This window comes from Alligator mississippiensis, chromosome 5, assembly GCF_030867095.1.
Source record: "Alligator mississippiensis isolate rAllMis1 chromosome 5, rAllMis1, whole genome shotgun sequence".
Classification (NCBI taxonomy): Eukaryota; Metazoa; Chordata; order Crocodylia; family Alligatoridae; genus Alligator; species Alligator mississippiensis.
The window spans coordinates 114,796,276-114,809,153 of NC_081828.1; the positions used below are offsets into that span (position 1 = coordinate 114,796,276).

The window sequence follows — 12,878 nt, forward strand, 5'->3', positions numbered from 1 at the left end:
TGTACCACTCCATGCCATCTACATGTCATTGAGCAGAGATTATCTTTTTGTTCTGTATTTATATGATACTTAGTGCAGTAGGGGCTTGACCCAGCAGAGCAGGCCCTTCTGTTCTGCTTCACTACAAATAATCATAATTACTAAAATAATAATAAATCTTTTTTTTTTTTCCTGGCAATAAGTTTTAAATGAATCCTGAGCTCATTATGTTCCCACTGTAAAAAAAAAAAAAAAAATCTGTTAAAAAATCTTCCTTCCCATAATATACTTCTTTTAAATGCACAGCTACTTAGAACTCAATTTATATTTGATCCATCTAGAACTAAGCTCATTGAAACTTTTCCTTGAATTCACTGGGCAGTGGATGGGAGTTTCACTTTCACCAAACAGTTTTCTCTGGAGTCGTGGCCCTTAATACCAGTTCCCTTTAAAATGACATTTTTAGAAAAATATCAGCATTGACATCTCTTCCCATTTCCTGTCAGGTCATATGATTTTAGGCTGGCTGGAGGCCTGAGGATCTAGAAACTCCAACCCACTGACAAGGGTGAAAACCCTTTCTGATTTGCCTCTTTTTCTCCTGGGGAAAAGTAACCAACTAGAGCTGCCTCTCCTTGCCTCAAAATATAGAAGAGGTTTTGAGCATGGGAAGGGTGCTGGAAAAGAAGGAGATAGCACTCTGTAAAAAAGGTGAAGGAAGTGGAGGGAGATGATAGTCTAGAAGCTCCAGATGGTTTTGCTCTCTCCTGTGAAAAATGTGATAACCTGTTCTCTGCTCTTCCTCTTTCTCCTCTACAATAGCAAAACTAGGAAGAGGCAGAAGGATGAAAGGAATTTTTCCCTTCCTCCACCAACCCAGATCTGGGGAAGGGGTGGTGGTAGATGCAGGTGGATCAGAGATGTAACCAAGAGATTGAACTGCTCTAAAAAACTGGTAATTCCATATTATCCAAACAACTGTACCAGAGGCCAGAATTTCCTTACTGAATAAATTTGGGAGAACTGGTAACAAAACTGACACACACACACACACACACACACTGGGATTGGGGTAGAAGGCATTCAAATATCAAATGACACATTAAATAAGTAGATCTCACAATTTTTGAGGTCAGATTTTTAACTCTGGAGACCATCACACTGAAGAGGACATCTGCACACCAAGATAAAGAACAGTTTAATAATATGCCCATATGTAACATCGGTAAAGGTTCACAAAAGACACATTTACTTTTTTCCACATACTGTGCTGAAATATTCACCATTTCTGCTCTGTTCATTTACTTTATCGGTAAAATGTCCTGGCATTTCCTTTTTCCTTTACATTAAATGATGTTATTTATTCAAGATAAACTAAAATATATTCAGGCCTCAAGAAAACAAAATGCAGTACAGACACTCTGGTTACAACTTTTGTTTATGTCTTTCTTTATGGCATCTTTATATCTTTGCACATATGTCATTGTCATAACTCTTGTTTTAGAGCAGCATTTCCACTGACATTTCTAAACATGAGGCTATTTCAAATTGTAGACAGTTTTGGAGAAAGTCTTCATTTTTAATACTTGTTATTTAATAACCAAAAGAATGTCAAGCATAGCTGTCCCAAAGTTTCCTAGTAACATTTAGAGAAATATATATTTTTTTCTATTGATTAAATCTGGATCCAAGGTTCTACATGTAAGCCTCCAAACAAAGAAATTTTGGCCCAGGATATTTTTAAGGAAGATGTGACAAGACAGACTGAATAGTTTTTATTTGACAATAAATCATTAAAAAATGAACCAGATGGTTAAACTTAACAACGGTATTAAAGTGAAATTAGTAAAAGTGTGCCTAGGGCATCATAAAATCTTTTATTTGTTGTTCATCCTCAGTCTTTTCCAATGACTGTGATGGATGATTGCACAGAAGAATCCAAATTAAATTCTGAGTACCTAGCAAATTAATTTACTGTAATATTAATATAAATGTAATTGCTGCTACATTTATTTTTCACAGCGAAAGTACTGCAAGAAAATTTCATCCTTTTCCTTACTTTTATGGTGACATTACTCATCTCAGTTGCCATGTGGAGTGTATACCATTGAATAACAGTGGGTGCATCTACACATGCACTTTAACATGCATTAGCCTATTTTAATGTATATTGAAGCGTCGCTAAAAACCATGGACATTCATACACGTGATCCAGGAGTGGGGGAAGTTGCTTTAATGAATTCTAGCATGTTGGTGCACACTCAATTAATCAAGTCTTCTGCAGTATGGCAATTACTGTACTCTAGCACCCTCCTCTTGGAGCTGCTCTAGTTAAAGTGCCATCCCCTGCACCCCTGGAGAACATGTAAAAGTGCCTTGAGGTACTAGATTTATGCACATTAACTAAAGCACATTAATGCACATGTAGATGTACTGAGTTCTTGGGTTGGGGAGTGTATGTGTGGGGGGCGGAGGGGAAGGGGATTGTGTTCTTTTTTCAAATTAACTTATACAATCCTGTCCTGAAATAGCTTTCCACTGAGGTAACAATGAGATACAGATATGTTGAGAGCAATGCATTAGATAGAGCATAGGTAAGGTGAAGAACCATTCCAGTGTCCTCTGCCCTGCATGTTTAGTTTATAACTTGCTATTACAGAGTACAGGGGAAGAGTGGGAACTCTTTTAGAAAGTGGGGTTTAGCACCTGTGGAGTCATGCAATGCATGATCTCACTTCCCCTGCCAAGGATGTCATGTAGAGGGTCTCCACAGAGGCAATCATGATAGATATGGATAAAACTAATCACATTACAGCAGAATACCCATAAAGTCCCTAGAGGAACTGCTGCAAGTAACTCTAAATGCATGACCCTGGCACATCAGAATCACATATTTTCCATTATGCTTTTGCATTCCATACATATCAAAGTCTACTCAGGAACTGGACAAATGGGAATAAGAAACCACTGATCACTGAGTGGGATACAGTGCAAAAAAAGGACGCTAACTCTGAAAATTTTCTATTACAAAGGAAGCTTTGCAGGAAGCAAATACACTTACACTAAAGTTAGACTTAGAAGACTTATCTTTTGGAGGTGCCTAGTGCCCTTCAGTCCAACTGACTTCACCAGGAGCTGAAAGGTCCTACAGGGAACTGAGCATTTCACACAGTCTAGCTGATAGCGTAGTTCACTGTAGTGTGGACACCTGTTTAGGGACAGATCCTTGGGTGGTACAAATTTTCATTGTTTCATTGAAGCCATTGCAGGAAATCAAGCTATGGCAATTTGCATCCTTGAGAATCTCCCAAATGTAACAATGCTGTGGTGTACCATAATGTGCGCATCTGGTTAAAGTGAACTTCCTACTATGGGGAAACACAGCTTCACTTTAAAAAGGCTATTTATTATTACTCATTTTATTCTGGTCAGCATACCACTATGCATGACATTACAATAAACACAAATATATGACTGCCTAGCTCAGGTTTTACTGCATTCCCTCCTCCATTCTTTTCTTCTAACCTAATCTTTGCTCTTTTTTGTTGTTTTTGGTTTTTTTTTATCTCCTATTTTAAAATTATTTTATATGGTTAGGGCATCTCTTTTCCTCCTCATATAGGTCACATAAACAGCATATTGCTTCCAGGACATCTTGACACTTAAGAAAAAAAGAAACAGATTGTTTTTGTCTGGATAAAACTTCTCCCCCAAACAAATGGTCAAGGACAAACGTAGATAACCGAATCTAGAATAACAAATCAGGTTTTCAAATATTCTACTCACAAGGGAATGTTACAAATTTATCATCTACAAGACAGTTTTCCCTTCTAGTAAATTGACTATTTTTCCCTAACATATAAAAATGTAAGTTATTACAGAAAAGGAACAAAATCAGAACTAAACAGATTTAAAACTACTTCTACTGAAATGTTAGCAAACTGATGCAAGAATTATTTAGAGACCTATCCCACAAATTCCTATGGTGCTATCAGGTGCTTCAATAAATCTTTCTTTTTATGGTGCTAAAAAGGCCAAGCAAACAGATGTCCATACCCCTTGTTACACCACAAATGCCCAAGATTAAGGACCATGACGTAAGCATTATCAATTCGTGCCATTTTATTCTGGCAGACATCTGTTAAGTTTATGATGGCAGAGTGCCATCAGGTGTATCCCATACAACTGTAGGCATGTTTGACCCCACACTTGATTTCCAATTTTCCAAATCACAACATTTTGAGCAAAAAAGCTTTGAAACTGTTGATGTCTGATGTTTGCTCTTTTATAAGCCAAAATGATGTTTTCTTTTGAAAGTTGAGTAGATTTTGATTAAGAACAGTGTGTGTGTGTGTGTGTGTGTGTGTGTGAGAGAGAGAGAGAGAGAGACAGGGGGATACGATTGAAATCTTTTAAATTATAATAATGAAACTTTGAGACTGACTTGAATTGAATTTTTAATTAAACTATTTGGACCACAACTTTTTATCACAATTTAGAACAGGAAAAATTTTCAATGCTTCAAAGTTGAAATGGGAGCATTTTCCCACCCACGTCTACCTTTTGAATAGTTATTCACTTCCTTGGAAGGTTCACTATCCACTTTATTTTTTAAACAATTCTCTTAAAAAAAAAAAAAGGAAATTTGGCTGGTTTGAAACTGCTTTATAGGCAGGGGAGTAGAGACCATACAAAATGAATAATTCAACTTAAAAGTCATTTTGAGCATTTTGACTGGGATTAAACAAGAATAACATATGCATTGTGGTGACAAATACAAACTTTAGGTGCTCCAAGTATTTATTTCCTTTTTTATTTTTGTTCCCATTTCACTATCAGCTGCATTCAGACCAAGATAAAGGAGATGGCTCACTTAAGTACATCCTTTCTGGAGATGGAGCTGGAGATCTTTTCATTATCAATGAAAACACTGGAGACATACAGGCTACAAAGAGACTAGACAGGGAAGAAAAGCCTGTTTATATACTTCGGGCCCAGGCAATAAACAGGAAGACTGGAAAACCAGTGGAACCAGAGTCTGAATTCATCATTAAGATCCATGACATCAATGACAATGAGCCAATGTTTACAAAGGATGTTTACAATGCCAGCGTTCCAGAAATGTCAGATGTCGGTAGGTGCCAGTTCAAGAAATATTGACACTGTCTGGTCTGGGGTCTTCTTGGGGAATTGATCCAGGGTTCAATACAGAAAAGTGCTAAGGGCAGATAACCACTGTTGACTTTGTTTTGTAGAGTCTCAGCACCTTGGAGAGTCTGATCCTGAATATATATACTAGACTTTGAACAAAAGACTTAGTGGTTTTTATCTATACTTGTTTATAGATGAGGACAGAAACAAACTGGAAAAATGAATAAGATAGAAGGGAGCCTGAATCACTCAGAACAGAAAGGCATCACACCTCTGCTTCTACCTGATTCAGCAATGAATTGTTAAATTCCTTTCTCATTCACTGATTTTTCTATTCTTATTTAACAAAAGAATGTTCACAAAATCTGTTCAAGTTGGTCAACACCTCTTCATTTGACTTAAATGTGCATTGGATCATGCCCTTAGAATCAATCAGTAAAAGAAAAAAAATAACACACAGATTTCAAAAAAATAATTTAAAATCTTCCTTTTGGTGTCTTGGAGGGCCTTTTCCAAAGAGTTTCATAGATTCAGTTTCCTTTGGTTCTGAGGAGGTTCATTCTTGATTTCTGTTAGAAAGAGTTGGGGGGTTGAATTGTATGTATCATGTTTCTAAACAGAGACAATGTCCAGTGAAATAAATCATTAATTCAACAGCATCAGAAAAGAAATTTAAATGAACCTCCATCATTAGGCAAATCAAAGCTCCGGGGTGTATTTTCTCAGCACAATTATGGAACTTGTCATATGGATTAAAGTCATACTCATTAAAGTGAGCCCCCGCCCCTAACATTTTACAATATGACATGGTTGTCAGACATACAGCCCACAGGCCGGATTCAGTCCACACAGTCATTTCCCCTGGCCTGCAGGAGTTCCAGAGACACCAGGAATTCAGGGGCCAGGCTAGTGGGGGTGAGGTTTACCACTGAATTCACAGGTTCAGATGGGCACTTGTTTCAGTGGCAGAGGGGGGCAAGCCCCACCATTCACCCTGGCACCCTGCTGGACCAGTAGAGCCAGCTCAGAAGATTCTTTGATGTACAGATCCAGTCCAGCAAAATTTGTTTTGCAACCTGAATTCAGATTTCTAACAACTCCAGAGGCTGAAGGTGTTCAGGTCACTGGGCTTTAGTTCATTTCTGTATTTCATGGAAACAGAATTTAACACTTCTATCAATCGGTAGGCTTTATGAGTCCAGACATAGTAGGAGATTGTCTTTCTGTAAAGTATCAACCTGATGTCAATGTAAATTGAGGAATGAGCAAAGCAGCTTGGATAAAATATGAACCTCCCTTAATATTTGACCCAAATTTGAATGAAATGTGAACTGAACATTTTGAGTCCAGTTTTAAACTGTAGGCACTTTTATATGTGCTTCGACACATTCTGGTTAGAACCTATTGGAGCAAACTCGATTAATCAAGTCTGCTGGAGTTTTCTAATCGGAACACTCCAGCGTGCTGCAGTGTCTCGTGCATTCAGCATCCCACATTTCAAAATGGTGGTGGGGGCACTTTAACTAAAGTTGGTCTAGCAAGCTTCAGTTAAAGTGCCCCTGTTGACATTCTGAAATGCAGGACACTGAATACACAAGACCCTGTGGGTGTTTTAATTAGAGTGGCTCCTGAGAGACGCTCTAATTAAAATGCCCCCACTTCTGGAGCACGTGTATAGGCGCCCTGTTTTTTAGTCTTCACTATTCCATATTGCCATGCTCCCAGGTTCCTGCTAGGACTAAAAAGAGAAGTGTCAAAGCATCACAACTGAAGGCAGGTTCATCTCCAGCACAGTTTTATAAACCCAAGGTTGTGATAAACACCCAAAGTCTGATCCTTCTGAGATTTCACCGGCATTCGCTTAAAAAGCTCATTCTAGACTTCTGATAGATTACCAGTAGAGAAACTATAGCTCTTTGCTTCATGAGAGATGTCATGCTTGGAGGCTGGCTCTTCCTGCTCCCTGTTAAAATATCCAGGGAAGGGCACCTTGAAAAATCAGGTGCAGTTTTTCCAAATTCTTTAACTAGGGGCACTCAGGGTTTGTACCACAACTCTAGCCCCAAAGCTCTGTAGGACTTTACCACTAGGATTCTACATAGAAACCTGGTCATTTAGTCCTCAGAATTTTCCAGTCACCTGTTTCTGAGATTCCCTACAAAAGGCATTTCCAGTTGCACACAAAAGAGGATTTCTGAATGGCCCATATTACAGTATGCTTTTATTTGTGAATTTACATTGCCATAGCCACACTATGTTTGAATTCAATGGTTTCTATGCAATAGTCAAGCAAACAAGCAACTGGACAGATATACAGTGCAGTGCTGGCCACTATATACTGACAAAATGCTATAGGGTGTTTTTTTATCATTTCAGGTACATTTGTTGTGCAAGTCACTGCAACCGACGCTGATGATCCTACTTACGGCAACAGTGCTAAAGTTGTCTACAGCATTCTCCAGGGACAACCATATTTCTCAGTTGAGTCTGAGACAGGTCAGAAGACCTTATCTGTCATTCTTTGACAATGTCTGTAATTTAAAATGACATACTAAGCCAAGCTAAGACATATTAAACTAAAACTTCAAAGGGATAACATTTTACTCGGTGCAAATCTGACAAACCCAATAGAGCGATACATCTGTAAACATGACACCTACATTATTTTTATCTTAACTTCAAAGTCTAATAAATATAATTAGAACTAAATGTGAACCAGTTTTCAATTACTTTCAATTAGCATTGGGCACAGAGAATTTGTGGAGGCTTAAATTAGACCAAATATTATGGCTTTTATGGGGAAAGGAGAAAGGCTGGGAGGGGGAAAAAAGTTTGCAGTACTCAGATCTTTATAATAGCTGAATTAAGATGAAGGATCTTTTTTCTCCTGCTGCTGCTTCTGTTTCTTTAAAATGTGTTGAAATGTGTTACAATTTATTGTTTTGTTCAGCAGCATTACATAATTTTAATTGTAAACTTCTGAAGGATATCTTAATTTAGAATAGCAATAGAAAAGGTCAATTTCTTTAGCCAAGCCCATTCAGAATAAGATTACATTTAGGAACCTATACTTTTCCAGTTGTGTTCCTGGAAGAGTCTCAAGTCAGATACTGTAGCTGATTTTATTTTTCAAAGGGCTTCTTAAGCATGTGATTGACAACTTGGGAATTTGTCTATGTAAAACTTAAGAAGCCTGGCTGATTTTATGAAATAGCTGTAGTATGTAATGTCTTGGCTTTTGTGAAATCTGCCATCTTAGGTCAGGGCTTTATTACATATTTCCCAGACCAGGGGCAAGAGAAACTGCTTCTTTTTAATTTCTCTGCAGTGGATGGATCTTATAGAGTGGAATTTTTCCCAAGGTACACCAAATATATCAGACATTTAACAGTACTGAGCCTAACAGATTCAGGTGAAGGTGGAGGAAGAGGTAATGGGAATGTCCTTAATGGTGCCCAGTGGCTTCTGAGGTGATAGGAGGCTTTAAGCAAAACCTCTTTTGAAGTACAGGTGCTACCAGTAGTTTTCAGCCAAAGTGATAATAAAGATGATGAAGCTGGAAACTGAGTTACAACAATCTTTTTTGCAGCGGGAATGTTTGGGGAAGCAGGGGTGGGGATGAGAGGGGCAATACAGCAAAGGATGCCACTGACATTAATGGCAAAACTCCTAGTGTGATATCTTGCTCTACCGTGGACAGTAGGGATTTTGCCACTGATTTCAGTGTTGCCAGGATTTGACCCCTAATGGCTGCAAAGAGTTGAAGATCTGGCCTTAAAAGACCAGATAAAAATGCAAACATTTTTCTTCATTATTAATGTAGATTGTTAAATTTCAATGGGAGTTAGACTTCAAACTTGCATTTGAAGCCTTTTCCTGAAAAAAACATTTAGCGAGAATGTTTCAATCAGTGTATAAATAGAAAATAAATATATATTATACACACACACACATACTATGCTTGGGTGCCCACTCCTTTCTTAATTAATATCCCTTCTTCCATGTAATGTTGGTGTACTGCCTTTTAATGATGCCTTGCTGAAGTTAGTTTGTTTTTGCCATGTCTGTCAAAATGAAAAGTTGATGGGATGGGGGGGAGGGCAAAAATTGGAGCACCTTTTAATGAGACACAAATCTTCTTCCAGTTCAGTGAGAAACTTAAGCAAAAATAAAAGGGATAAAAAATGATATAAAAAACAATGCATACAAATAGCTTAAACATCTTTCTTGGGATGCCATTAATATTGTGGCTGTCACACAGGCAGCAGCCTGAGATACAATATGACAAGCCTGTAATTTAATGTGCCATCTTATAAGAGTAAATATTTACACTGGGCAAAGTTTACTCATCACACAGAGACTGTTTTTAATTTTTTTAAGTGTTTCTGTCAAAGTCAGTACAGTACAAGTGATGTTTGTTTTCTTTATTCTCATATAACTAGGCATTATCAAAACTGCTTTGCTGAACATGGATCGAGAAAACAGGGAGCAATACCAAGTGGTCATCCAGGCCAAGGACATGGGTGGACAGATGGGAGGATTATCAGGGACCACCACAGTGAACATCACACTGACTGATGTCAATGACAATCCACCTCGCTTCCCACAGAGTATGGAGCATTTCGTTCCTAAGGCTTTACAGGGGCATAATCATAAGTTGATGCTTTTCAGTCCAGTTATTACCTCTGCTCTCCAACACTGTGAACCTACTGAGTATCAGGGGTGTAGGTTGTAGCCGTGTTGGTCTAAGGACATAGGCAGACAAGGTTCTTTGGATGAATCTGATATCTTTTATTAGACCAAATTAAATAGTTGGAAAACAATTATTAAGCAAGCTTTTGAGTTCAAAAACCCTTTGTCAAGCTAAGGAAGTTTCTGCAGTTGGTGTGTGCATACCAGACTAACCTCTGGCTTCTTTACTTTTCACTCCATCCAGGAAGAGCACACACCAACTGCAGAAACTTCCTTAGCCTGACGAAGGGTTTTTGAACCCGAAAGCTTGCTTAATAATTGTTTTCCAACTATTTAAGTTGGTCTAATAAAAGATATCAGATTCACCCAAATAACCTTGTCTGCCTACTGAGTATCAGGGCTTCCACAGAGAAAGAAGCATGACACTACTATGTAATTCTAGGGAACGGAAAACATTACTTCTTGTAATATTTACATCTATTTCAGAGTAATGAGATGTTCATTAATGTACATCTCTAAATGCTATTCATTAGTATCTCCTATACAACCTTTATTAGTGTATGTCTGTAATTTTTAAAGGGACATTTTTGCTCTGCTTTTATGTCTGAGTTTTCAAATATACTCATTTAAAGAGTTCATATTTAGCCCTGGAGTAAACCTACTGAAATCAATGCTTGCACCAGGGATTCATTTTCCTTACTGGTTTTTCCTGTGTTCATTGCACACACACACACATTATTTCTGCTTGCTTTCCTTCCCCAGCCTAAGGTCAACTAGTAAGTATTTGTGTGAAATTTAAAGAAATCACACAAGACCTCTTAGAAGCAACAGCCCTTTATGCTATTGACTGATCATGACCATAAGATGATTCAAAAGCTATTCATCCTATTTTTTCTTCTTCTCTAACCGCTGCTTTTTGTATCAAGGGCAGAAGCAGTGGTTAGAGAAAATAATTCCAGATCCTATCAGACAAAACTGGAAGCTTTGAATATTAAGCCACCAAAACATATTGTTGGAACCATTAAGTCCAACATTCACCCTTAGCTGTAGGCAAGCAGCTCCTTTCTAAATGAATAGGACTTATGTTGAGATGTAAGAACTTGCCCCAGTGATTTAATTACATATCTCTGGGCATTAGTATCTCTTACCGTTAATTTTCATGTAACTAGGCATTATCAAAACTGTTGAAACTCCTGAAGTAGCTTTTTCATGAGGGGCAAAGGATGAAATACAGCACAGTAATCAGAAGCAGTTTGGATGGATTTTGCTTTAATGCCACAAAGTGACACTGGCCATTGGCATGTCTGTCTATTTTGTTCCTCTTTTGACAATCTAGAGGTTTTTTTGTATCCTATCTTAATCTGGCCAAATGGGACCCCAGATGCTGCCCAGAAAGAGCTGTAAGTTTTTGTCATGTCATAGTGGAAACTTGTCAAGGAATAAATTACTTTTACTTTTTGTTATAAAATTAAGACATAGGACAAGGTTTATTTTTCACTAAAGTCTTGTCAATATAGCAATACAGCAGCTTCTTAAATCTACCACTCAAAATATTGGTGCTGTCTGTAGGTGGCAAAGAAATTCAGTATTTATATATGGTCTCCAAAATAGCATCATTCTGGTAAAGTAAAGCTGCCTTCTCATTTCTTGTAGGCACATATCAATTCAAAACACCTGAGTCTGCCTTACCTGACTCACCGATTGGTAAGATAAAAGCTAACGATGCTGATGTGGGTGAAAATGCCAAGATTGAATACAGTATTACTGAGGGGGATGGATCAGACATATTTGGGATCATCACTGACAAAGACACACAGGAAGGAATTATAACTGTCAAAAAGGTACACATTTTAATAAACTTTGGTTGTGTTTATAAGCCTTTACTGGGCTGTAACAAGCCTTATGTGATGTATAGTCTATACTGGATATTGCATAGATGTCGTTTGCACATGACTTACAAGGAATCTCCTCCACATGCCTTGCACAAAGCCTATTTTACTCGGTGAGGATTTCACCTCACCTTGTTCCCACATACAGCATATACACTTTGAATGAGGGTTAGAGGGAGGCATATAGTCTGTGGAGAAGGATAGGCTTCAAAATATATAAATAAATCAATTTTACTTCTTGAATATGTTCATAACAATGATGGGAGACATGCCCTTCAGCTGTGGATCCTATCCTTAACGTGGTTATAAAAAGATTGGCTCTGCTTATTTGAAGGCACTGTGTTAACCAATAACCTGATTTGCTGCTCTGCTTTCTGCTCCCTGTCCTGTCTACCACTGTGCTGCCTGTCCCCTTACCAGTCTGCTGGGTGCAACACCCAGAGGCTTCTTGGGCCTCTTGTGGCATGCATAGAGCAAGCTGGCCACCCCTACTCCCTCACTAGTGTCTCTGTGTCCTGTATAATTTTTTACCTGCTAAAAATTATTATTTGAACCTTCAAAAGGTGTTAATTATATACGCAAAAGCATCTCCAAGCACACAGACAAATACTTGTAGGTTTTATTTATAATGTAATAAACCCATCAGTGTACATTTGCTGTTTTTTTTTTAATCACAGTGCCTTATTAGATCACAGTAGGCATCATCTACTAGCTTGCACTTTGGCTGTCAAAAAGGGTTTTAAGAAATCTTGTTTACAGTGGGTTATCAGGCAAGCTCGATAAGGTTACAGATATCAACCTCCATCAGTTCAAGTTTAGTCAACATCAAATAGACACTGTAGATTTTCAAAACATGCACTTTGCTTGTTGATATCAGTACAACACCCGTCATTATTTGTTCTTTAAGAAATGCCTTCTAGGGTACAATCATGATACACTCTAATTCTGTTCATGTTTTTTGTCTGCTTCTGACACCAACTTTGCTGTCACTGTTGCTGTGGTGACTACTGCCTGCCTAAGTTGCTCAAAGTATGCTTGTGTGCTCAATCCAAAAAGTTGCTCCTTCTTTCCTTACAAAAGGGCATGAGGATCACTTCATGTAGTCATTCTCTATCACGACACAATATTTTAATGGATACCTCCCCCCTAACTTACTTTGGACTCTAT

At 38.0% G+C, this 12,878-nt stretch overlaps 1 protein-coding gene across 2 annotated transcripts in view; it reads left to right on the top strand.

Moving 5' to 3' along the window:
• CDH6 (cadherin 6) overlaps nucleotides 1-12,878 on the top strand; it is a 137,910-nt gene that overhangs the window by 97,379 nt on the left and 27,653 nt on the right. For both annotated transcript variants that reach the window (XM_019483351.2, XM_006276324.4), the window contains 4 exons: nucleotides 4,819-5,113; nucleotides 7,507-7,626; nucleotides 9,573-9,740; nucleotides 11,476-11,663. In XM_019483351.2, the coding sequence (XP_019338896.1) occupies nucleotides 4,819-5,113; nucleotides 7,507-7,626; nucleotides 9,573-9,740; nucleotides 11,476-11,663 (771 nt within the window). The remainder of the gene's footprint in view (nucleotides 1-4,818; nucleotides 5,114-7,506; nucleotides 7,627-9,572; nucleotides 9,741-11,475; nucleotides 11,664-12,878) is intronic.